Raw genomic sequence first — 27,069 nt, 5'->3', positions numbered from 1 at the left:
GATGCTATTACAAGGAAAACCAATAATGCCAACAACATCTTCACCCGCCAGCAGTACCTCATAGCAGCCTGATAATAATCTTATGTTTCATCCTGTTGTCAGATGCTGCATAAGCTCAAAAAATGCTGTTTTATTGTCCATCAGCGCTATAATGCCGGTCAGCTTAAAGTCAAGGTAACCACGCCGCCTAACCATCCCCTTTTGCCTGAGAGTAACAGCCTGCAGTGCGGCCACAATTCCCCAAGTCTCGCGCATGCGCGGAGCACTCTGTAGTAATGCGCTATCCCATCTCCTGCTGCTGCTGTTAGCCGGGTTTCAGCGGCGCAATGCACATTGAGCTAGCTTATCGATTCAAGCATGTTGTCCCCCATGGTGCCGTTCTGGTTTCATGTTTGCAGAGAAAATAAACTTTATTTCCCTCTCCTGTGGTATGCTAATGTTTGCTTTCAAGTCAAGGAGCCTGGCTCCTTTATCCTCCAAGTCATGGTTGTGGTGCCCAAATCCGGGCTCCTGCCCCTTGATTGACTTTCAGTGCGGTGGGAACATCATCCCCTCGCCTCTCCACATCTCGCACATGGCTTGAGCAGGTACACTCTGTCTCCTCCAGGGCAAAGGCACCATGGGGGAAAACATGCTCTAAATCAGGGGTGCACAACCTTTTCTGGTTGGGGGCCACATTGTCAGTCTGGACCAATTCCAAAACCTAAAGGGGTTCTCTCACTTCAGTAAGTGGCATTCATCATGTAGAGAAAATTAATACAAGGCACTTACTAATGTATTGTTATTGTCCATATTGCTTCCTTCGCTTTCTGGATTCATTTTTCCATCACATTATACACTGCTCATTTCCATGGCTATGACCACTCTGCAATCCAGCAGTGGTGGCCGTGCTTGCACACTATAGGAAAAAGCACTAGCCTATGTGCGCTCCCACAGTCCTGGCCACCAGAGAGGCTCATGCTTTTTCCTATAGTGTGCAAGCACGACCACCACTGATGTATTGCAGGGTGGTCGTAACCATGGAAACAAGCAGTGTATAATGTGATGGAAAAATGAATCCAGCCAGCAAAGGAGGCAATATGGACAATCATTAGTAAGTGGCTTGTATTAACTTTCTCTACATGATGAATGCCACTTGTTGAAGTGAGAGAAACTAAAATACTATATGGCATAGTGAACATACAGTATATATCATAAATGTCTAGTTACACTTCTAGGACTCCCATCTAATGGGAAAATACATAAAAAATACATGTGAGCCGCCACAAGACATAGACATAAATGTCTGCTACCAGACGGTTGGGGGACGCACAGAACGGTATCGAGGGCCGCAGGTTGTGCACCCCCTGCTCTAACGTGTGTTTTTTTTTTTTTTTTTTTGTAAATCTTTCTTTTTCATTTATACTTAATATATATATATATATATTTTTTTGTTGTTTTTTTACTAACTTTTAGCCCCCTTAGGGACTAGAACCCTTGTCCTATTCACCCTGATAGAGATCTATCAGGGTGAATAGGAGCTCACACTGTCCCTGCTGCTCTGTGCTTTGTGCACACAGCAGCATGGAGCTGAACATGGCAGCCAGGGCTTCAGTAGCGTCCTGGCTGCCATGGTAACCGATCGGAGCCCCAGGCTTACACTGCTGGGGCTCCGATCGGAGGAGCAGGGGAGAGGGGATCCTGTGGCCACTGCCACCAATGATTAATACTGGGGGGGGGGCGCACTGCGCCACCAATGATTAATACTGGGGTGCTTGGGGGAAGGGGGGGGCGCACTGCGCCACCAATGAAGATAAGTCTTTCATTAATTCATATACAGGAGGCGGGAGCTGGCTGCAGAATCACATAGCCGACTCTCGACCTCTATGAGCGGTAGCTGCGATCCGCGGCACCTAAGGGGTTAATTACCGCAGCTACAGCTCATAGAGATCGGGAGCCGGCTATGTGATTCTGCAGCCAGCTCCCGCCTCCTGTATATGAATTAATGAAAGACTTATCTTCATTGGTGGAGCGGTGGCCACAGCCCCGCCCCTCCTCTTGTCTTCTCTCCTCTAATTGGCGGCAGCAGCATCACAGGGGGAGGGAGACACTGCTTCCTTCTCCCCTGTGCTGCTGAGGGAACACAGAGAGCGCTGAGAGCAGCGCGATCTGTGTTCCCCATACGTTATCGGTATATCGGCAAAATAGATGGAATATCGGCCGATAATATCGGTAAAACCGATAATCTGTCGATCCCTACCCTGTAGCAATACTGTAATATGGTCCACCTCAAATAGTGGCCTCCATGCAATCCATTTATTAGCTTTTTTTTTTTTTTTTTTTTTTTTGCTGTGCATGTACCCTTAGGGAACACTTGGTTACAATATGGCTTCCTCTACGACTCCCACAATTTAGAAATGCTGGGTGATAATAGTAGTAACATAGTACATAAGGCCGAAAAAAGACATCTGTCCTTCCAGTTCGGCCTGTTATCCTGCAAGTTGATCCAGAGGAAGACAAAAAAAAATACCCTGTGAGGTAGAAGCCAATTTTCCCCACTTTAGGGGAATAAAAAATTCCTTCCCGACTCCAATCAGGCAATCAGAATAACTCCCTGGATCAACGACCCCTCTCTAGTAGCTATAGCCTGTAATATTATTACACTCCAGAAATACATCCAGGCCCCTCTTGAATTCCTTTATTGTACTCACCATCACCACCTCCTCAGGCAGAGAGTTCCATAGTCTCACTGCTCTTATCGTAAAGAATCCTTTTCTATGTTTGTGTACAAACCTTCTTTCCTCCAGACGCAGAGGATGTCCCCTCGTCACAGTCACAGTCCTGGGGATAAATAGATGATGGGATAGATCTCTGTACTGACCCCTGATATATTTATACATAGTTATTAGATCTCCCCTCAGTCGTCTTTTTTCTAACGTGAATAACCCTAATTTTGATAATCTTTCAGGGTACTGTAGTTGCCCCATTCCAGTTATTACTTTAGTTGCCCTCCTCTGAACCCTCTCCAGCTCTGCTATGTCTGCCTTGTTCACTGGAGCCCAGAATTGTACACAGTACTCCATGTGTGGTCTGACTAATGATTTGTAAACTGGTAGGACTATGTTCTCATCACGGGCATCTATGCCCCTTCTGATGCAACCCATTATCTTATTGGCCTTGGCAGCAGCTGCCTGACACTGGTTTTGCAGCTTAGTTTGCTGTTCACTAAAATTCCTAGGTCCTTTTCCATGTCAGTGTTACCGAGTGTTTTACCATTTAGTATGTACGGGTGACTTGCATTATTCCTTCCCATGTGCATAACTTTACATTTGTCAGTGTTAAACCTCATCTGCCACTTATCTGCCCAAGCCTCCGATCTATCCAGATCCCTCTGTAGTAGTATACTGTCCTCTTCAGTGTTAATTACTTTACACAGTTTAGTGTCATCTGCGAAAATTGATATTTTACTATGCAAGCCTTCTACAAGATCATTAATAATATATTGAAGAGAATAGGGCCCAATACTGACCCCTGAGGTACTCCACTAGTGACAGTGACCCAATCTTAGTGTGTACCGTTAATAACCACCCTCTGTTTTCTATCACTGAGCCAGTTACTTACCCACATACAGACATTTTCTCCCAGTCCGAGCATTCTCATTTTATATACTAACCTTTTATGTGGTACAGTGTCAAATGCTTTGGAGAAGTCCAGATACACGACATCCATTGATTCGCCGCTGTCAAGTCTAGAACTTACCTCCTCATAGAAACTGATTTAAATTAGTTTGACATGACCGATCCCTCATGAAGCCATGCTGATATGGCGTTATTTGCTTATTTCCGTTAAGATGCTCTAAGATAGCATCTCTCAGAAAACCTTCAAACAGTTTACCCACAACAGATGTTAAACTTACCGGCCTATAGTTTCCAGGCTCTGTTTTTGGACCCTTTTTGAATATTGGCACCACATTTGCCATGCGCCAATCCTGTGGGACAATCCCTGTCAGTATAGAGTCCGAAATATCCGAAATAAGGGTCTGGCTATGACATTACTTAATTCCCTTAGGATACGGGGGTGTATGCCATCCGGTCCTGGCGATTTGTCTATTTTAATCTTTTTAAGTCGCTGTTGTACTTCTTCCTGGGTCAGACAGGACACTTTTAATGGGGAATTTATTTTTACATTCTGCATGTCATCTGACAGTTTATATTCCTCAGTGAATACACTGGAGAAAAAAATATTTAACAGCTTTGCTTTCTCCTCGTCGCTCTCTGTGACTCCCCCTCATTACTCTTTAAAGGGCCGACACCTTCAGATTTATACTTTTTAACATTTATATAATTGAAGAACATTTTAGGGTTAGTTTTACTCTCTTTGGCAATTAATCTCTCGGTCTCTAGTTTGGCCGCTTTTATTTGTTTTTTACATGTTCTATTTTTTTCCTTTATAGTTTTTCAGTGCTTCCGTGCTACCCTCCTGTTTTAGTGATTTATATGCTTTCTTTTTGTCATTTATTGCTTTCTTTACAGTTCTGTTTATCCACATTGGTTTCTTTTTGTTCCTTAACCTTTTATTTCCATACGGTATGTACCTCTCACAATGAGATTTTAGGATGCTTTTAAAGATATCCCATTTTGTGGCTGTATTTTTATTTTTGAGGACTTTGTCCCAGTTAGTTAGGCCTATGGCCTCTCTTAGTTGGCTAAATTTAGCTTTTTTGAAGTTTGGTATTTTTGTTCTTCCCTGTAGAAACGCTCTTTTGAATGATAATTGGAAGGTTATTACTTTATGGTCACTATTTCCCAGGTGTCCCCAAACCTGCACGTCTGTTGTTCTGTCAGGTCTATTGGTTAATACGAAATCCAGTATGGCTGTCCCTCTAGTCGGGTCCTGAACCAGTTGGTAGAGGTAACTGTCTTTGTTTATTGCCAAGAACCTGTTTCCCTTATGAGATATACAAGTTTCAGTTTCCCAGTCTATATCTGGGTAGTTGAAGTCCCCCATAATAACCAGTAGTAGATTTTCTGTGGACTCTGGTATATTAGGTGGTTTATAGTAAACTCCTATTAGTAATTTATTGTTGTTTTTAGCTCCATGTATCTCTACCTATAGTGACTCCACATGTTCATGTCCCTCACTTATAGCTTCACGGAATGTGGGCTTTAGACAGGACTTTACATAAAGGCAAACCCCTCCCCCTCTCTGGTTTTGATGATTCTTTCTAAACAGACTGTAACCTTGTACATTAACCGCCCAGTCATAGCTATCATCCAGACATGTCTCAGTTATTCCCACTATGTCATAGTCCTCCTCACACATCACTAATTCCAGTTCCCCAGTTTTATTAGTCAGGCTTATGGCATTAGTATATATACATTTGAGAGGTTTATGTATATTTTTTGCCCTACACCTTTCCTTCTGAACTGTTCTAGTCCCTCCTTCCATTCCTCCCCCAGTCCCACTACCTTGCCCCCGGTCTCTATCTGCACTATCTTCCCCTTCTATAATGTAATTCTCCCCCCCCCCAGTACCTAGTTTAAACACTCCTCTAACCTTCTAGCCATCTTCTTCCCCAACACAGCTGCCCCTTCCCCATTGAGGTAAAGTCCTGAACATGTATTATATTTGGCTATCTCCCCGGACTCCTCCATATGTGATTCACTTTTATTGTCAGACATGAGGTGGGTTTTTTAGTGGATCACGTTGTCATCCAGCTTTCCCAGAAATGAATATAAATCTAAAAAAAAAATATGGCTGACTTAAAGGACAACCTGACAGACAAGGGCTTTAGGTCTCGCTCACTTTTTTGTGTCCGCTTGAGGTCTGTGGAAAATCCGCCTATGTTTCATCCATGAAGAATTGTTATTTTTGCCCTCCGCGTGTCATCCGTTTTCCATGGACACTGCTAGGCTGAAAATGAATTTCCACAGCATGTCCTACAAATGATCTGTGAAGAAGCACTGACAGCCATGTGTGTTGTGTCAGTGGTTTTTCACCAACCCATAGACTACCCAAGTAGTGCATGTCTCTGTGGGTCAGTGGAAAACGTCTGATGTGTGAACAGACACTAAAATCAGTGGGTACGAGTGCTGTCCATGGAAAACGGAAATGTGAACAAGGCCTTACAGGGGATTATAAGATCTCTGCCTTCGTCGAGAAGGTGTGATACAGATGTGTGGAATTTATTTTGATCACTTCCTGAATGGGGAGGGGACAGCGGAGAGATAGAGGTCACATTCTGGTATCTGAAGTATGACAGCAATGACTGGCATGGTGGTATTACCTGTATATGGGGTCCGTACCTAGGATAATATGTGCACCGAGCAGCCAGATTGCAACAGGATGTGTAATGGTAAAGTAAGAGTGGCCCAATTATGGGTAGCTACCATCTCCAGGAAGAAGACCACACAATGGTCACCTCTCATGGCTTGTCATTGCTGAAACCTCGTATGGGTGGCTGCAGGTTTGGGCTTGTTGTATTGGATGTAGCTGGGAGGCGTTGCGTACAGTATAGGCTCTTGGGTCAGTCGGTTTTTTTTTTGGATGCACATTTGAGAACGTCCTGTTTTACTTGTACTTCCAGTATTTCCCCTTGTTACTGGTCTGTAAAGCAGGTGCACTTAGCGCTTATTACCCGTGGGCACTTCTACCTTCACAGGCTGCGGTAAAGCGTCTGTTCTCGGGTAGGCTCATAGTGGTGTAGGGGGCTTGCCTTTAGGGTATGGCCACATGGGGCTGAATTTTTGCTGCTGATTGGCAGTGAATTTCACCCTATGCCTTAGTGTATATCCACAGCATAAACTGACCTTTACAATGTGCACCGCAGGTCCGTTGATGATGCAGATTTTTTTGCAGCCTGTGGATGAGATTTTAAAGGGCATCTGTCATTGGCAATCTCGCTCTTAGACTAGGCACAATGCCTGGTAGGATTGGCTCAGATTTCTGTAATCATACATTTTTTATTTGGAGATCTGATGCTTTACCAAGGAAAAAGAAGTCTTATTCATGTCTAAAGGAGTTGTTAAATGCACCATGGGGGCGCCGCTCGGTGCACCTTAACGCCACCTCTTGGACTTTCTCTTGAGCCTGTCTCCTGCAGAGTAGGTGCACTATGTGTGCACTTCTCTCTCCTCTTTCTAATGATCAGCGGGGGTCTCGGCACTCAGACCCCCACAGATCAAAGCCTTTTGAATGTTGCTGTGACAGATCAAAAAATGTTTGAAAGCTCAGTGATGCATTAAGCCTGGCCTGTCAATCAAGAAGGAGATGGAGAAGCTGGTGGGGGACAGCAGCAGAGCTAGGGTGCACCAAGGAGTTCGGACCCACCCACAGTGCACTTACGTATGAACAAAAAGACTAATTTCTTCTCCATGAAGCATTGGAACGCCAAATAAAAGATATGGTTACATTTGGATTAGCCATTGTGTCTAGTTTAAAGGAGGTTCTCTGAGATATACATAATGATGACCTATCCTTAGGCTAGGTCATCAGTATGAGAACGTCAGGGGTCCGACCCCTGGGACCCCCGCTGATGAGCTGTACGAAGGGGCTCTGTCTAGGCCAGTGACATCACATTCATCGGTCGCATGGCCCAGGCGCTGCTGTCCCGTACTCGGGTGATGCAGTTAGTTTGGGTGAGATGGGCCGCCGTCGGTCCAGGAAATGTCTTTAGATTTCTCTTGCCCTCTAAGCTATTCACTTGGCCCTTCCATTTGTTCTCTGCTTTCAGGCCATGTTCCAGACCTAGTGGCTGTGTGTTTAAGGTGAGGCCCTTAATCCGCCCCCTTTTTATAATCTGTGAAGTTATTTGCACGTTATCCTCCAGGATTATATACTTTATTAAAAATAGCCGCACAGTGTAACAATACTGCTGGATTTATCACTTATTTCATAGAAGTTGTGACTTGGAGTGTAGAGGCTAGGGATGAGCCAATTTCATATTTTGCAGTTCGTGAGCGGGTATATGCCGAATTGTGTTATGGATTCTGTTACCACGGACCATAACGCAACTTCATGATGGAATTCCTAACGGAATTCCTTTAGAGGCATTCCGTTATTCATTCCGTCATAATAGAAGTCTATGGGCTGCATAACAGATCCGTTTCTGTTATGCAGCCCATAGACTTCTATTATGACGGAATGCCTCTAAAGGAATTCCATCATGGGGTTGCGTTATGGTCCGTGGTAACGGAATCTATAACACAATTCAGCATATACCCACACACGAACTTTAAAATATGACATTCGCTCATCCCTAGTAGAGGCGCATGTGCAGTGACTACTCCAGTATCGGAGGCAGAGTCTCTGCGCTCGTGCTGTTACTTGGAGCAGCAGCGCAGGCTCGGGGCAAGATGTCTCCTGAGGATAGGTCATCAATAGAAAAAGCCCGGACAACCCCTTTAACCTGTTAAAGGGGTTATCCCATGATTAATGTAAAAAACGTCCTATAGAACATGACCACTTCTTTCTAACAAAGCTAGAACCAGCCCTGTACCTCACATGGATCCAGAGATCTCCCCATTCATTGCTCTGCTAGATTTATATCAAGCTTGCAGCTCAGTGGGGCAGGTCCTTTCTGCTGCAAGGATGGAACTGAGCATAGGTGTATATACCCTCAGCGATGGTACTGAGGTGGATGGAGAAATAAGGAAAAGAACAAAGAAACAAATGAAGACAAATGTGGCGGACCTGCTGCCCTCATCCCTTTTCTGAAAATGGCGAGGTCGCCACCGAAATGCCACATGTGATAAGTGGTATTTAAAAAAACACAAGGTTTTTTTTTTCCGCCAAAAAAGCAGCACTAGATGATAAATCTCCACTTGATGTTTTGCTAATAGAGGTGGTCCCAAGTGGATGACCCTCCTGTGCAAGCGCCGCTTTCCCATGTAATGGTGCTGTATGATGCATGCGTATATGGTGCTTTCCTTGATTTCGCTGATGCGTTTCCTATAAACATTTTAATTACGGCAGCAAAGATAGCATGTGATATTACGTATGCTAAAGTTCAAGGAGCTTGTCGAGAAGGAATCTGCATCTTCAATTTGTTCTCCGTTTCCTGTTTACAGTTCTATTAAACCTCGGGCAAGTACTCCGGCAGCGTTAGTGATTTTCTACAGGTTTTTCTTATTTTGCCTTTATTTGCCTAACAAACAACTTAGAATATGAAGGATAAGTATATTCTTAGGCTCCATTCACACTTCCGCAATTGTGCGGACCCATTCATTCTCTATGGGGATGGAATGGATGCGGACAGCATACAGTGTGCTGTCCGCATCCGCATTTCCGGAGAGCGCCGCCGATCTTCCGGTCTGCGGCTCTTGGGGGGGGAATAGAACATGGCATTTCTATGGGGGTACCGGCCGGGTGTATTGCGGATCCGCAATACACTACGGACGTGTGAATGGACCCTTACCAAGTTGTGGCCTTTAGGAACCTGCAGGTTTGATATGCTTATACATTTATGGCTGCAGGTGTATTTGAGGTTAATACTCAGATTAGAGTGGCTATGTCACCGCAGTATTAATAAGTTTGGCGCAATGTAGATGCGTCTGTTTCAGTGAGTGTGCACACAACCGTATCCTTTTTGTAGTCCGCAAAATGCAAGTACGTTTTGTGTGCTTCAGTCCCCACGTGCAACAGAAATGATGACATAAATGTGAAACGCATTGCTGTGAACAGTTCTTTTACAGAGTACAGACTGCAGTAATCCCCGTATATCCCACCTTCTCCTGTAAACTGGTCCTTTTCTGATGTGACTATACATCTTTTGATTACAGGATTCGTGTGGTCCCCACCCCATATAGGGGCTGGTTACAGGAGTTAATCGTTAGAGGTTAATATTATTAAGAAAGATGCCTATCGCCCCCCCACCACCACCGGGACCTCCCCCACCTCCGACCTTCTCCCAGGTAAGTGCAAACAACCAAGTTCAATATCTAGGACTGGTAATACTAGTGAAGTCTGTTATCCTCTGTACTACTCCCATCATAAAACCCGTGTCAATTTATTGGAACCACTTGTAATCGGTACAGAGATCCGTGTCTGATGTGTGTGCTTTCGTTCTTGTTTTGCTGCTAATTTAAATTTAAAAGGGTTTTCCAAGATTTTTATACTGATCGGTGGAGGTCTGACACCTGTTTTGAGCAGGCACTGGAGCTCCTGTGAGTACTGCGGCCTTCTCCAAGCTCACTAGGCACACTGCTGTGCATTGGTATTGTGCTCCACCCCATTCACTTGGCTGAGCTGCTCCTAGGCCATGTGACGGATGAACATGTTGTCACTGGCCTAGGAAAAGCGGAGAGAAGGCCATGGCGTTCACTAGAGAAGCCGGTGCCTTCTCAAACAGCTTATCTGCAGAAGGTCCTGGGTGTCGGACCCCCACCGATCAGATACTGATGACCTATCCAGAGGATAGGTCATCAGTATAAAATTCTCTGACAACTCCTTTATAGAGGATGTCCACTTCTTTCCGATTGTCTGTTCTCAGTATATGCCGTATCTGGTTGTCAGACACCGGTCAGCTTTTTCAGAGTAGATCTGGTGCTGGAAGTCACTGCTAGGGCTACACTTTCTGTCCATTGTAATCAGCCTGACCTACTATACCAGTGGTGGCGAACCTATGGCACGGGTGCCAGAGGCGGCACTCGGAGCCCTCTCTGTGGGCACCCACACCCTGGAAAAAGTCTGAGTGTACCAATATGCCCTTAGACCTTTCCTGCCATTCATCAGCGCAGGACGCACCATGAACAGCACAGGCAGCGCACTGAATGTAGACAGGCTATTATAGCTACTACATGATAAAGTACATGAAAGATATACTATATTGGACTGTAGGATTCAGGTTAACTTGCCACGTTGGCACTTTGCGATAAATAAGGGGGTTTTGGGGTTGCGGTTTGGGCACTCGGTCTCTAAAAGGTTCGCCATCACTGTACTATACAATGGGCGAAGCTGTGTAGTTCTGGCACCAGAGCTACAAGGAAACCGCTGATTAGCAAGGCCCCACTGATCGGATATTGATGGTCTGTCCTGAGTAGTAAAGGAGTGGACAGTCCCTTTAAGCTGACTATACACTGACAGATTTTTCTGGGATTGGCCAACCATCGGATGTGGATGAGGACTTGTTGGGGGATAGAAGGATTGGACTGATATGTCCTATCTTTTTGTTCTAGGTGAGAGAAGCTCTGGCAGCGGCTTGCTCCCTTCTCCCCATTCAGGACATATGCATACTCGAGCTGAGCATGCACATAGACTGGGGAGTTGGGAGGGATAGATATTGGCAGTGTGTAACCAGCCTTCTTTTATGAAGATATCATTTATTTAAAAAACGCAGACAAAGAGATTTATCCACCATTAGGTCTGTTCTTATTTCTAGATGTGGCTTGCATCTCATTAGAAATCATAGGGTTGTCATGAGATGGATTGTGCCACGTAGGTATTGAGTGAGCTGGAGCTCTGTGTGTGCCACGCTGTGTGAGGGCCGAACATGAGTAGATTTGTTTTGCTTCTCTCGCTATACATTAATCTGTCCTTGTTCTTTGTCAACAGGCGAACACGGAGCCCCCTCGGCTTTCCCGTGGCGAGCAGAGAGGCCGGGGGGCTCTTCTGAACGATATCTGTAAAGGAGCTCAGCTAAAGAAGACCACTGCGGTGAATGACCGGAGTGCCCCAGTGTTGGAAAGTATGTACTGCTGTATGCGAAGAGCAGGAAATATTCATGTAATATCTAGGCACTCCCTTTCTACATCAATATTGACTGATGTGAAATGTCTGTGTTTGAAGCCGTACAGTTTACTGAACTCTGTACTTTCCTCATGCAGCTATAGGAGATATATTCCAGCCTGCCGGTGTGACCCTCACATTCAGTTAGATTCACCCCTGGCATCCTTTCCTTATAGGAAGTCATAGTGAAAAATGTCATTGTCACTGTCCTTCCCCACAGCGGCAGTATGGAGAAGCAGTAGTCTGCTAACCCTAGTAACTGGATGTCAGCACAGTGTACGTTTATAGAAGAGAACCATAGGAGAACAGAAGTGAGGGGAGTCATTATTTATCTCTAACTAATGTTTAATATACCCCCGAGGGTTGTCTCCAGAATGGGGGTCCCTTGTTTGAATAGAGCAGCGGTCAAACATGTGCACTGCTGCTTCAGTCAGACCCTATGGGACTGCTGGAGAGAGCTGTACTTGGGTGTCTCCATTTGTCCCTTTGAGATGGATAGAGTGGCGATGAACATACGCGACCACTGCTCTATTCATGCAGGTGGACTTAAGATCCCTATTCTTGTGTTAGGGAAGGGGGGTGGTCCCGACTGTCAGACCCCTACGGATGTAATGGCCACAGTTAGTCCCAGCGCCAGGCTTGTGAGATGACGCTGCAGACGATGTCTGGTCTGATTAGACATTGTCAAAGCAGTGAAGATCACACCCTCTTGGGAAATGACTGCCTCAATAGTAAATCGGGTGCAATATCGCTGGAATGAGGGTAGGGGGTGCAGAAAAGAAGCGCACAAATTTAGAATTATGAACAGGTGACAGGTCATCTTTAATTAATTGAGATCTAAAGTTGCTAAAATGATTGCAGAATTGATGCAAAAACATCCAAATGTTTTTTATAAAAGAAAGAACTGGTACAAAAGAGAAGTATAAAATTAACAGAAGGATATTGGGGGCTTTAGACTGGGCTAATAGGGGACTAGGCAAGGCACTTGTTGTTTGATGTCATGCAGAAAAGGCTTCGGATGGCCACTCAAATACTAAAGAAAATGGCACTGAAAGGAAGTCTTGTCGATTTATTTGGCCAGTCTCTATAAGAATCCATGGGCACGATGTAAAGTCAGCAGGGTGTCTTTCTGAAACTTTCGATAATCATAGGTCTTAAAGTGACCATACACCTAAAGGTATATTCACACATGGCAGATTTGTTGCAACATTTTCTGCCACTGTCCCATTCAGCCAAATGGGTCTTGCAGATATCGGAGTGCTCTCTGCGGAAACAACCCCATTCAGATGAATAAAGATGATTTTCAGTCATTGAAATTTCTGCAACAAAATCTGCCCTGTGTGGTCTTACATCAGGTGAACAGCTGTTTACACCATACACATGCACACTTGGATTAGCCAAGTGTGCGTGTTTATTGCCTTATTATAAGAGGTTAAGTAAAGGAGGTGTTGTGGGGATGTTTTTACAGTTGCCGTGCCATGGTATTATTGAATCTGGAATAAATGTCTGCCCATTTTCTGTACCATAACTGCTGTAATGTTTTGCAGAACCTAAAGGTTCAAGTGGTGGTTCTGGGTTTGGACCAACTGGTGGAGGAGCACTGCAGCCGAAAGGAGGTCTCTTCCAAGGAGGAGTTCCCAAACTGAGGCCAGTGGGGACCAAAGATATCTCAGGTACACGATGATCTTCTTTTCTTTCTATTGATGATATATTTGAAAGTTCTTATTGCTGATCCATTAATGTCAAATTGGTTCTGGGATGGTCTGACAGGCAGCAAAAGTCTTCAGTGCTACTTGCTATCCTTTCACTCTGATTTCTGTAAAGCATTTCCTGAATTTGTAATTTTTATCTTCTTCAGAAAGCCCATCTGGTCGGTCTCCTCTTCAGGGTTCATCTACAAGACCAGCTGCTCCCCGTCCCCCAGTTTCAGGAGGGAGACCCCAGGATGATACTGATAGCAGCAGCAGCAGCAACCGTTCTTCCCCTCCGGAAATTGGACGAGCTCACAGGCCGTCCTTGCCAGATCTTACGCGCCCCCCTAATACCACTAGTCCTGGAATGAAGCACAGTTCCTCAGCCCCTCCTCCACCTCCTCCTGGGCGACGCCATGCTAGTTCAACACCTTCTCCCGCTCAAAGCGCCAAACCCTACAGTAGGGATAAACCCCTGCCTCCAACCCCAGGACATCGGGCCCCTGCTGCACCTCCAGTGAAGCCCCCTCCCTCTCCAGTCAACATGCGGACCCCTAATTCTCAGGGACAGCCTCCTCCTCCGCCACCTTACAGACAACCCCCTCCTTCTGTGAATGGACCACCAAGCCCCATAAATGAGCCACCCCCAGATCTACCACAACGGCACAACTCTCTCCATCGTAAGCAACCTGCACCAGTGCGAGGACTGGCTCCTCCTCCACCTTCAGCAAATCTATCTCCGGGTGGTAACAGACCACCACCCCCGGCCAGGGACCCTCCTTCTAGGGGAGCAGGTGAGACACGGCGGGCATTACTGAACTAGTATTGTTACTGTACTGCAGTGTCCTTTTTGTGTGATTCACAGAGGAAGACCAGCGCCATGTTAAACTTCATATTTATTCTTTATTCCAAATGTATTGAAATCCATTCACTATAGATAAGCAACAAGAACAGACCAGCATATGACGGCACTTACTGAGAAACCGCACCCGGTTTACTGATCTGTTCTTGTTGGTTATCTATGGTGAATGGAAGCTTTAATACATTCAGAATAAACGTGAAGTTTTAACATGGCTCTGGTCTTCCTCTGTGATTGAAGATGCCAGAGTCCGTGCGCCTAGCCATGACAGCTGACCCCTGGCTTCTGCTTACTTTTATTGATAATTGTCTTAATGTTACGGTTTTGCATTACTACCATGTTTTGCAGCTCCACCTCCACCACCTCCCATAATACGTAATGGAGGTCGTGATGCACCTCCTCCTCCTCCCCCTCCTTACCGAATGCATGGCACAATGGATACAACACAGAACCGGGCAAAGCCACCCCCTCCTCCCTCTCGAACTCCTTCTGGACCTCCGCCGCCACCACCTCCTGTTAGGAATGGACACAGAGACTCTATCTCTGTTGGGAGGTCATTTGCAGGTAAGATCTGCTCTAATGGCAGATTGCATTCCCTCGCGCAGTGTTGGAACTTGGAAGAATATTGAATACATGAGATCTCCATGTAGGGTTGGTTTGTATATAGTCTCACACCTCTATATTGTGATGTAAACTGTTTGTCTCTCCCTGACTAGTAGCATCCAGTCTTGTCCTCCTTGTTTCTTACTTTCCACCCCCATGCTGAGATTAAAGGAAATGTGTCACCCAAAATGTTTTCTGAAACAAGATACACATCTCCTCCTTTTTTCTAATCAGTTTTTATTTATAGATTATGGAGTTTTTTTATTCTATTTTCTGAACATGATTATGGGGGCAGCCATCTTGCCTGAGATGTTCTTAACAGCATTTAGAAAGCATTAAGAAAATTGCTTTATGGCAACCCCATGGTCCATAGACGCAGTGGTCAGGAGGTAACCTCATTGACTTCTATGGGAGAGTTTTCTGGGCATGCTCTGTGGCCTGTGCAGAGGTCAGGAGGCAGCTGATAAACTGTGATATCACTTATTGTGAATGGTGGATTCTGTCTTATCTATACACAGAGGTGATATCCTTACAGGCAACGTTAGAATGACAGATAAGCAGGTAACTGCAGTAAAGTGATCTGTACTGAGAAGTGGCGCCTATTAGGCCTAGCGGCCAGTGCGAAAACTGCTGAATTTTGTGGTTTATGTTTAGATATTGACATGGAAAATTAACAACATCAGAAATTCTTCAAAATATGTTATAGTTAATACAGTTGAAAACAGACATAAGTTATCAAGTTCGACCAAGGGATAGGTTAAACCTAAAAATGTAATTTAAACAATAGTTCATTTTCTGATGACACATTCCCTTTTAAAGTACCCATACATTCCACCATTACATTTTTAACCGCCTCAGGACCGCCGTACGCAGGATTGCGTCCTGGCGGCGGCCCTGCTATTCTGGGTGATTTCCTGTGAACGCGCGCGTTCACAGGATCGGAAGGTAAGCGAGTGGATCTCCAGCCTGCCAGCGGTGATTGTTCGCTGGCAGGCTGGAGATGCGATTTTTTTTTTTTTTAACCCCTAACAGGTATATTAGACGCTGTTTTGATAACAGCGTCTAATATACCTGCTACCTGGTCCTCTGGTGGTCCCCTTTGCTTGGATCGACCACCAGAGGACACAGGCAGCTCCGTAAAGTAGCACCAAACACCACTACACTACACTACACCCCCCCTGTCACTTATTAACCCCTGATCACCCCATATAGACTCCCTGATCACCCCCCTGTCATTGATCACCCCCCTATCATTGATCACCCCCTTGTAAGGCTTCATTCAGACGTCCGTATGTTTTTTACGGATCCACTGATGCATGGATCGGATCCGCAAAACACATACGGACGTCTCAATGGAGCCTTACAGGGGGGTGATCAATAATGGGGGTGATCCCCCCATATAGACTCCCTGATCACCCCCCTGTCATTGATCACCCCCCTGTCATTGATCACCCCCCTGTAAGGCTCCATTCAGATGTCCGTATGTGTTTTGCGGATCCGATCCGTGGATCCGTAAAAAACATACGGACGTCTGAATGGAGCCTTACAGGGGGGTGATCAATGACAGGGGGGTGATCAGGGAGTCTATATGGGGTGATCACCCCCCTGTCATTGATCACCCCCCTGTAAGGCTCCATTCAGACATTTTTTTTGGCCCAAGTTAGCGGAAATTTTTTTATTTTATTTTTTCTTACAAAGTCTCATATTCCACTTACTTGTGTCAAAAAATAAAATCTCACATGAACTCGCCATACCCCTCACGGAATCCAAATGCGTAAAATTCTTTAGACTTTTATATTCCAGACTTCTTCTCACGCTTTAGGGCCCTAAAATGCTTGGGCAGTATAAATACCCCACATGTGACCCCATTTCGGAAAGAAGACACCCCAAGGTATTCGCTGAGGGGCATATTGAGTCCATGAAAGATTGAAATTTTTGTCCCAAGTTAGCGGAAAGGGAGACTTTGTGAGAAAAAACTAAAAAAAAATCAATTTCCGCTAACTTGTGGCAAAAAAATTTTCTTTGAACTCGCCATGCCCCTCATTGAATACCTTGGAGTGTCTTCTTTCCAAAATGGGGTCACATGTGGGGTATTTATACTGCCCTGGCATTTTAGGGGCCCTAAAGCGTGAGAAGAAGTCTGGGATCCAAATGTCTAAAAATGCCCTCCTAAAAGGAATGTGGGCCCCTTTGCGCATCTAGGCTGCAAAAAAGTGTCACACATCTGGTATTGCCGTACTCAGGAGAAGTTGGGCAATGTGTTTTGGGGTGTCATTTTACATATACCCATGCTGGGTGAGATAAATATCTTGGTCAAATGCCAACTTTGTATAAAAAAATGGGAAAAGTTGTCTTTTGCCAAGATATTTCTCTCACCCAGCATGGGTATATGTAAAATGACACCCCAAAACACATTGCCCAACTTCTCCTGAGTACGGCAATACCAGATGTGTGACACTTTTTTGCAGCCTAGGTGGGCAAAGGGGCCCACATTCCAAAGAGCACCTTTCGGATTTCACCGGCCATTTTTTACAGATTTTGATTTCAAACTATTTTGCATGCATTTGGGCCCCTAAAATGCCAGGGCAGCATAGCTACCCCACAAGTGACCCCATTTTGGAAAGAAGACACCCCAAGGTATTTCGTGATGGGCATAGTGAGTTCATGGAAGTTTTTCTTTTTTGTCACAAGTTAGTGGAATATGAGACTTTGTAAGAAAAAAAAATAAAAATCATTTCCCACTAACTTGTGACAAAAAATAATAAGTTCTATGAACTCACTATTCCCATCAGCGAATACCTTAGGGTGTCTACTTTCCGAAATGGGGTAATTTGTGGGGTGTTTGTACTGTCTGGCCATTGTAAAACCTCAGGAAACATGACAGGTGCTCAGAAAGTCAGAGCTGCTTCAAAAAGCGGAAATTCAAATTTTTGTACCATAGTTTGTAAACGCTATAACTTTTACCCAAACCATTTTTTTTTTTTTTTAACCCAAACATTTTTTTTTTTATCAAAGACATGTAGAACAATAAATTTTGAGAAAAATTTATATATGGATGTCGTTTTTTTTGCTAAATTTTACAAATGAAAGTGAAAAATTTCATTTTTGTGCCAAAAAATCGTTAAATTTCGATTTAATAACAAAAAAAGTAAAAATGTCAGCAGCAATGAAATACCACCAAATGAAAGCTCTATTAGTGAGAAGAAAAGGAGGTAAAATTCATTTGGGTGGTAAGTTGCATGACCGAGCAATAAACAGTGAAAGTAGTGTAGAAGTGTAAAAATTGGTCTGGTCAATAAGGGTGTTTAAGCTAGGGGGGCTGAAGTGGTTAAGAGGCATATTTCACATCCTGTTAAAGGGGTTCTCCGGGAATTAAGAAAATTAAAATACTTAAATATTACTTCATTATAAATATATTCCCAAATACCTTTCAATAGTTAGAAGGGCTCATTTTGTCTAGGGAGCAATCATTAGTAGAAACAAAATGGCCGCCGTCCTATCAGTACACACAGAACCTGTCCTAATCGCACAGCAGGACAAGTTACTTCACAACACTGAGATAAAGAGCTGCCTCATCCTCCTCTCTGCTCTGCTTGTCAGGGATTATTCTCCTGAATACAGCTGAACTTTAGTTGTATCTCTGTAGGAATGGCGTTCATGAGCAGATGTGGCTAATGAGCAGCAGCACTTGTATGCAGTCTCCATTACCACAGTCTGTCCTGCCCGTCCGCTCTGTACTTCATGGCTCCTTATGAACTTCATTACTACAGAGATTCAGCTGAAGATCATATTTAACTGTAGTAAGGATCATAATCCCTGACAAACAAAGCAGAGAGGAGGATGAGGCAGCTCTTTACCTCAGTGTTGTAATGTAACTTGACCTGCTGTGTGATTAGGACAGGTTCTGTGTGTACTAATAGGACGGCAGCCATTTTGTTTCTACTAATCATTGCTCCCTAGACAAAATGAGGCATTATAACTAATGAAAGGTATTTGGAAATATATTTATAATGAAGTAATATTTAAGTATTTTCATTTTATTAATTCCCCTTTAAGGTCCCATAGCTCAGCCCCCCCCCCCCCCCACTCAATTTTCAGAATGAACGGAAGCAACACTGCTGTAGCACTGCATCCCCTTTATTGTAAATGACTGGGGCCCGGTGCTGTGTAGGAAAGCTTTGAAGGGCACACTGCACTCGTGTAGCACTGCAGCCCCTTCTTTCTCCGTTTTTGCGGTGTCCTAAAGTGATGGCAGTACAGTACATAGAACATCAGTACACTGTTCTCATAGAGCCAAGTAGACTAAGTGGTAACATGATTGTATTGCAGCTACGAGACACTATCTGCAGTCACTGTTTGTACTTTATTGTAACTCGTACTGTATATGCTGCTGATTTGACTTGTGGTTGGGCTAGGAACACGGCATATGCCACAACAAACGCGGATGCGATAAACTATATACAGTCATTTTAACAGCGAGTCTGTCAATGCATCCTCACAGTCCATGCAGGTAACAAACCCCTTTATATGGATAACACGGAGTTTCCGAACCGCGGAGTGCAGAGGTATAGGAAACTGCATTCTCCATGTAGCCTACGGAAAGGACGGTGTTTGGATACATTGTCACACAGGAAGATAAGATATATAAAGGTGTTTGTTACCTTCATGGACTGTGAGGATGAATTGCAAGACTCACTGGTAAAGTGACCGTATATAGGTTGCCGCAGCTGCCCTTGTTGCCTATGGACATGGAGTCCGTGGTGGAGCTCCTAAGCAGGACGGACAGCAGTGAACCAGACGCTTGGCCTAAATGGTCTTTGCCTAGGAACACAGCAGCCAGCAGAGGGCACTGTAAGAGTATGCTGAAAAATGTAGTAGTGAGGGAAATGCAGTAGATGGCACTGGGTTGGTTTCTGCGGAGCTGGAAGGAGGAATGTTTCAGAATAAATGATCATGGCCATATCACTGACTCATGGTATAAGGACCATTACACTGCATACAAGCACATGTCCAAGTGTTTAATAATAGGAAGCCATACACTAATGCAGTACGTCCTCTAACCCTTTCACTGCCATGGCAGTCTTCATATTTTTGACAGCACTTTTCACCATGTTAAACTGCTAGTAACTAGGTAAAGCCGGGAAGATCAGTACAAACGTACCTTTTGTGGAGATGTTCTCCTCAGTAGTTACATTTTATTCTGGCAAATTTTGCTCTTTCAAATGCCCAGGAGGCGGGGCTTCTCTGAAGCGCTCTCTGCCCTGAGTGACGGGTGCAGCATCCAATCAGGAGACCGCTATAGCTGTGACTCAGAGCGGAGGCCAGGGGCTATGAGGAGCACACTAACTGTGGGCCTGCTACCACTCATTTTCTTTCTAGCTGGACAACCTTGTTAATACTGTTTCCCCCGTTATTCCACCCAGATTAGTGAGCTTTGACAGCCTGCCCTCCATGACTGTGCATACACATATAGCCTCCACGACTTCAAAGCCCAGAGTGAGAAGGAATTTAAATGAATAAAATACAAGTTATACTGAATATTTCCCTATAAAACCATGTATCAGTCTGCTCAGCTCCTCCTGCTCTATGGTATGATGTCTATAGCTCAGATACCATATTCAACATGACAGGTTGCCTTTAAATATATTCAAAACAGTTGAGCGGCCTCCTCCATATTATATCTGGTCTGGTGTGTAATGTACTTGTAACTTTGTATTACAGATGACTTTGAATCAAAATACTCCTTCCATTCAGTGGATGAGTTTCCTGCTCCCGAGGACTACAGACCCTTTCAAAAAATCTACCCCAGTAAATCAATCAGAGGTAAGGCCTGGATGGGAGCAGAGTTTGGATAGTCAACTTTAGGCGTGAAGTTTATCCTACAAAGAGAGTGAGACTGTTGCTTCACCCAGACCACTAGGTGCATGGAAGACCCGGAGTTGTGCCAGGTTAACATGCAAGCGATCCAGCAGGCTAGCTTCTACAGGCTTTATTGAAAAGATAAAATGATACCATGTAGCACACCACCACATGCCTGGCCTACACATTTCAAACCCTGCCTGGGGGCCATGATTAATAAGAACTGCAGGGTTTGAAACGTGTAGGCCAGGCATGCGGTGTTATGCTATATGGTGTCATTTTATCTTTTCAATAAAGCCTGTGGATTTTATCAAGAAGCTAGGGGTCTCGATCGCTTTATATTGCACATTAAAGAGGTTGTGCCGAATTGAGAATGGGGGTTCCGTTCCCCATCCTCATGGATGAGCAAGTCGAGCATGCGCCCTGCAGTTCCATTCATTCTCTATGGGACTGTCAGAGATGGCACCTGGATATCACTTGTGGCAAGTGATAATGGGGGGGGGGGGGGGGGGGAGCACTGCGCCACCAATGAATGTAATTAAAAAGAGGACCTTTTCATGGGTCCAAAGAATATGTACTTAGTAGCAGGCTGCATAGAGCGGCGCCCAGGAATCTAAGTGCACTTACTATTATTCCTGGGCGCCGCTCCGTTCGTCCGCTGTGGCCCCCGGTATTTTCAGCATTCAGAGGAAGGAGGAGGAGACGCCAGTGTCTCTCCATGACAGCAGCGCTGTCCAATCACAGCGCAGAGCTCAGAGCCAGGGAGGTTTTTTTTCTCCCTGGCTCTGAGCTCTGCGCTGTGATTGGACAGCGCTGCTGTCAGGGAGAAGGAGAGACACTGGCGTCTCCTCCTCCTCCTCCTTCCTCTGAATGCTGAAAATACCGGGGGCCACAGCGGACGAACGGAGCGGCGCCCAGGAATAATAGTAAGTGCACTTAGATTCCTGGGCGCCGCTCTATGCAGCCTGCTACTAAGTTCATATTCTTTGGACCCACGAAAGGTCCTCTAACTCCTTCATACAATTGTCTGCAGCGGTATCACAGACCCGGCACCCGGCCTCAATAACAGGGCATGCGATCTGGGGCACCTGAGGGGTTAATGGCCGCGGATCGCATGCCCTGTTATTGAGGCCGGGTCTGTGATACCGCTGCCCATACTACTTATGTTTTACATTCATTGGTGGCACAGTGGCGACAGCTCCTCCCCTCCTCCTCCCTGCTATATCCCCATTGGTGGTAGTGTCGGCCGCGTCACAGTGGAGAGGGAGGGACTCCTTCCTTCTCCACTGTGTACTGTGCTAGTGAAGAGAACGTAGGCTGCGCAGGATCGCGGCTGTATAGTCGCAAATGGCGACAAGACTAAAAAGTCTTGTCGCCATCTGCAAATTTTAAGGCGCATTGGCGACCGCTTTGGTCGCCATCTGGAGCCCTGTGTTAATACATATATTGTTTTGCCATGATCATGGTTACAGATTTCATCTCAACCACATCTCCCGGGCTTACAGCGACTTCCCTAACCTGAACTGACTGTATGATTGTAATTTATGGTACAGCCAATCTCTCTCTGATTGTGGGGCTACTGCAGTGTACTCACATAATATGACTACATGGCAGTAGCCCTTCGATCAGATACGGACTGATTTTATTATAAATTAGTATGACGCAGTCAGTTTGGGTCAGGGAAACCGGTTGGCCCAGGACATGCAGCTAAAACACGGGCTGTGTTTCCCAGCCTGTAAGGTCAAGTGTATTTTGGTAGATTTCCTTTGACAAGTATACCTTTGTCTTTTTAGTAACCCGTGGAGCTCCTCCGCTGCCGCCCATTCCAAGGTGAGACGAGATTGCCAGTCTCTGCTGCCTGGACTCTTCACCCCAGCCCTTCTCCTCTCCATCCGCCTCTTACAGGGTGGGGTTGCTCCCGCATGACAACATTTGTGAACATAAAGGAGCTGGGTGCCCCCTGCTGCCTGTCTATGCATTCCATATCCTTGCCACCGACACCGCCCTCTCCACACCTTGCACGGGAGGGGGCATTGTACGGTTCCAACTCCTGGGTCTGGTCAAGGAGCTTACGATCCTGCCCCTTCCATTCTATATTTGTTAGACTTATAAGATGATTAATTTTGCTAATGCCATGAGAAACTGAATAGTTTAATACATCTGTAGGAAGAGGTTTTGAGGGGTAAGTAAAACTCCACAGTGTAGACACTATAAGGGAGAGCAGTTATACTATTGGATTACGTAACCTGTTGAATAAGGATTCCCCGGAAGCTGCCCAGCGCTCCCAGGCCTCATACTCCACAGAATGCACTTTTAACTTACCCAGAGAGACCTGGCACAACCATTTCCAGGCTGCTGCGGGGTCAGGACACTGGAGTTTGGACTCGGGCTGTGGACCTCAACTGGTTGAAACTGGGAGCGTGATTAATGCCAATTGCATCTTCAGCAACACTAATTGTGCGACATGGCTGGAGAAGACACTGGCACAAGAGACCAAGGGACGTATCGGAATTGCCGGATTACAAAGAGTCTCTGAAGCGTGACTTGTTTTAATGGACGTTGTTTGTGTTTAATACGGTGATGGGGACGATTTTTATTTTTTGGTGGTTATGCACTTCGCTGTCTATGCAGATGAGCAGATGATGAGAGGAGGGTTATTCATAAGTGGTGTTTTTTTCATTTTTAGGTCACTGGAATCCCCCCAACCTTAGTTTTTGGTCTTGCCGTATGGTTCATGACTGTAATCTTAATACCCCACCTGTCTTTTCTTTATGCTTCCCAATAACCATGACTGTACTATTAACCCCTTGCCACCCGTATGTATCAGGAACGCGCTGTGGTTACCAGTTTCCTCTCTGGTTATGTGTAGACGAGCTATGACAATACTAAGGTTTATAATGGACCACACTCGGGGTATTGGACGTTTTTAGCGTGTAGTTAGAAAAGCACATATAGCACCAGTGCAGAGACTCTGCATTGTCATACAGTGCACCATGTAGAGACATTCACTGTCATTTGCTGTTGCAGCATGTTGGTCATCTGTGTATAGAGCTGCAGCATGTATGTGACTGCCAACCCCCAATGCTGCTTGGGTTTATGGGGATTCATTTGCCTTATATCAAGGGTTCACATTTTGTGCCAGTTGTTTCACATGGGTTAGGCTCATGGAATATCTTCACCAGGTCTACAGCTGCAGGTTTCCTCTTCACTTTTCTGTGGTCTTTCCACCAGCTGCAGTTGTATGGAGGAAAGCTTTAGCGTCAAGGTGTCCGTTCTTTTCACGCCCGTCGCAATGAAACTTTCTTCTTTGAGAAACCCTAGAATAAAAGGAATTACTCTTTAGTGAAATCGGGTTGCTCATGTTGAAGTAACTGCAGGAATATCATGCACTTGGATAAATAACAGGCTGTCCCTTTCCTAAATGTATTCAGTTTTAAGGCCTTTGTGGTAAGGTGAAATGGTCTGGTCGGCTACACATGGCAGGCATTGCCCAACTGCCTGCAGCCCTTGGCATTGTTTGGCCTGAGCCTTGCATGGCCTTGATTATAATCATTTCATCCAGTGACAACATTGGCTATTGCCTGGCCATGATAAATGGCCAGTCCACCCTACATAGATATATACAATCATTATATTCGCTATGAAGGCACAGAGCATGGACTTAAGACAAGATGGCTTGACGTGGCCAAAGTGTAATGACCTTTAAGGCCTCATGCACACGACTGTTGTGTGTTTTGCGGTCTGCAAAACACGGATGGCGTCCGTGTGCAGTCCGCAATTAGCTATTGGTATAACTGCCTATTCTTGTCCGCAAAACGGACAAGAATAGGACAGGTTATTTATTGTTTGCGGACCATGGAATGGAGCAACGGATGCGGACAGCACACATTGAAGTGAATGGGTCTGCATCCAAGCCACAAAAATTGCGGCTCTGATGCAGACCAGAACAATGGTCGTGTGCATGTAGCCTAAGGGTGAGTTCACACATCACGTATTTGTCCTGGAAATTTAATTGCAGAATCTGCACTGAAATTACGCAACTAAGTGCGTTAAAATGTTAGTGAATGGCGTTCATCACACCTTAGTCATAGCATAAGAGTTCCGCCAAGGATTCACGGTATGCTGCGGATTTCCAGACCCACGGCATGCCTTCTCTATAGCAGAAATGTCAGTTTCATCGCAGGTTACATTTATTGCAAAGCAATGAGTAAAATCCACAATCAAAGCCGTATGTAACACAAGTGGATTTTGGTACAGATATTCACCTGGATTTACCTGCAGAATAAATAGTGTGATCTCAGCCTAAAGGTGCTTTCCAGGTCTAAACATTCATGACCTAGTCTTAAGTTAAGCCATACACATTATACGTTTATCAGCCGAACCCACCAAAACCATCTGGTTTGGTTGGCTGACACTAATATGTGTTGGGATCTCCGACAGATGATGCTGGGGGAGACGAGGAATGGGATCCTTTTGTTCTCTCAGCAGATAAACTGCCACCAGAAGTGTCTGGCAGTGGCTTTCTCTGCTCTCCACATAGAAAACACATACACGTTTTGCCGAACGTGTATGTGTATGGGAAAGTAGAGAGAGAGATAGCTGACCGTTCGGCTGACAGCTATTGAATGGGTATGGCCGCCTTAAGGGTCCATTCACATGTCCGTAGTGCATTGCGGATCCGCAATACACCCAGCCGGCACCCCCATAGAAATGCCTATTCTTGTCCGCAAGAATAGGACATGTTCTATTTTTTTCCAGAGCCGTGGAGCGGAAGATCAGCAGTGCGCTCCGGAAATATGGATGCGTAGAGCACTTAGTGTGAATGGAGCCTTTTAGGGTGGGTCATCAATGTATAACTGAAATAGGATTGCCCCCAGAAGAGTGAAGGTGCCACTGCTGTCCTTCTGATTGGTGGAGGTTCGGAATGTTCTACCTGCATCAATTACACCTTGATGGCCTAATGACAGACCATTCATGTAAAAACTCCGGAAAACCATTTGAAACGTATCTGCTTCAGTCTAATATGAAGACTTTCCAAAGAGCCAGGTCTGTGAGCTGCAATTGGAGCACAAGCTGTAACCCCTTGCTTAAACACTACTCCACCTTTTTAGGCTGCTGATAGGACACAAAGCGGTGGTCTGCAGAGCATCAATAGTATGCATACTCCACTACTGTGAAGCCTAGAGTGGTCTGCATACATCGCCCTTATTGGCAAGAAAAGGGTAAACATTGAGCAAATTTGGTACTTATTCTTTTCTAATGTATATTTTACTCTGAAATAATCTGAACTTATAGAAACTGAAGTCTATTTTGTATGTTGTAAAATAGGACTATGAGAAAATGGTTGAAAAATACTAAAATATAAATATATCTATATAAAATAATGTATTCTCTCTTAATGGAACGCTAACCTTTCCTTGGTGTCTGTGTAAAGTCGATGTGTCTAGAAATGCTGGCTAATGGATTGAGCATATGCTATTTATAATGGGGCAAATAGATAACAAAAAGTATGCCTTATAGAACACTCGCACGTCTGCGTAGGTGAGGAGCAACACGGTAAGGTCGCCCCTGTCACACAGTGAATTGTGGACGTGTGCTGTCTGTGGCCTCCACACACCGTTCATGTATCCATTGAGTTTAAAGTGTGCATTCACACATCAGTGGTTCTCCATGGACAGTGTGTCTGTGTAGACACCACAGAGGTATGCCCCATTTTTGTCTGTGATTACAGTCCACAGGTCTGTGAAAACCATGAACACAACACAAATGGCATCTGTGTTTGGTCTGAGTCTTTCACAGATGGTTGCTAGGACATGCTCTGGAAATTTTCAGCCTGGCAGTGTCCGTGAAATACAAATGACACACGGACCAAACACAGATTCCTCATGGACATCTTCATGGATGAACCATTGACCATCTGGTCACAGATGTCATCACTGAGAAGAATATGTGAGAAAGGCCTCTTGGCTGCTACTCAAATGAGTACAAGCCTTAGATGGTTACACTCAAGTCCTTCCAACAGTAATATCCACAAAGAAAAAGCTGCACGCCAAGAAAATCCATTGAACAACGTTTCAGTTCCTCTATGGAACCCTTTTCCAGCAAATATCTGAGTTGCCAGTCCTTGTATATGTACTAGACCAATGCATTATAAATTGTCAATCAGTTACATAATTTATCACTAAAGTGATGTACTGCATACAACAAGTGCCTTGTGCATCGGCACCTATCAACCTTGTGGTCCTCCTGTTTGTGTCCTCAAGCATGAATATGTCCAGGAGGACACTCAAGTTCTTGTGTGTTGATGCACATGGCATTTCTTGTATGCACTGTATTACTTTATTTAGTGAAAAA

At 44.9% G+C, this 27,069-nt stretch overlaps 1 protein-coding gene across 1 annotated transcript in view; it reads left to right on the top strand.

Annotated features, from left to right (window-relative positions):
• The window catches only part of WIPF2 (WAS/WASL interacting protein family member 2), a 31,885-nt gene extending 7,360 nt beyond the window's left edge, over positions 1–24,525 (top strand). The window contains exons 2-8 of the mRNA XM_040434580.1: positions 9,759–9,890; positions 11,530–11,662; positions 13,251–13,376; positions 13,562–14,188; positions 14,602–14,817; positions 20,578–20,679; positions 22,509–24,525. Of these exons, the coding sequence (XP_040290514.1) occupies positions 9,834–9,890; positions 11,530–11,662; positions 13,251–13,376; positions 13,562–14,188; positions 14,602–14,817; positions 20,578–20,679; positions 22,509–22,549 (1,302 nt within the window). The 5' untranslated portion in view covers positions 9,759–9,833 and the 3' untranslated portion in view covers positions 22,550–24,525. The remainder of the gene's footprint in view (positions 1–9,758; positions 9,891–11,529; positions 11,663–13,250; positions 13,377–13,561; positions 14,189–14,601; positions 14,818–20,577; positions 20,680–22,508) is intronic.
• The last annotated feature ends 2,544 nt before the right edge of the window (positions 24,526–27,069 follow it).

Source organism: Bufo bufo, chromosome 6 (genome assembly GCF_905171765.1).
Source record: "Bufo bufo chromosome 6, aBufBuf1.1, whole genome shotgun sequence".
Taxonomy (NCBI): domain Eukaryota; kingdom Metazoa; phylum Chordata; class Amphibia; order Anura; family Bufonidae; genus Bufo; species Bufo bufo.
The sequence above is the reverse complement of the archived record's forward strand: the minus strand, read 5'-3'. Positions and strand labels throughout refer to the sequence as shown.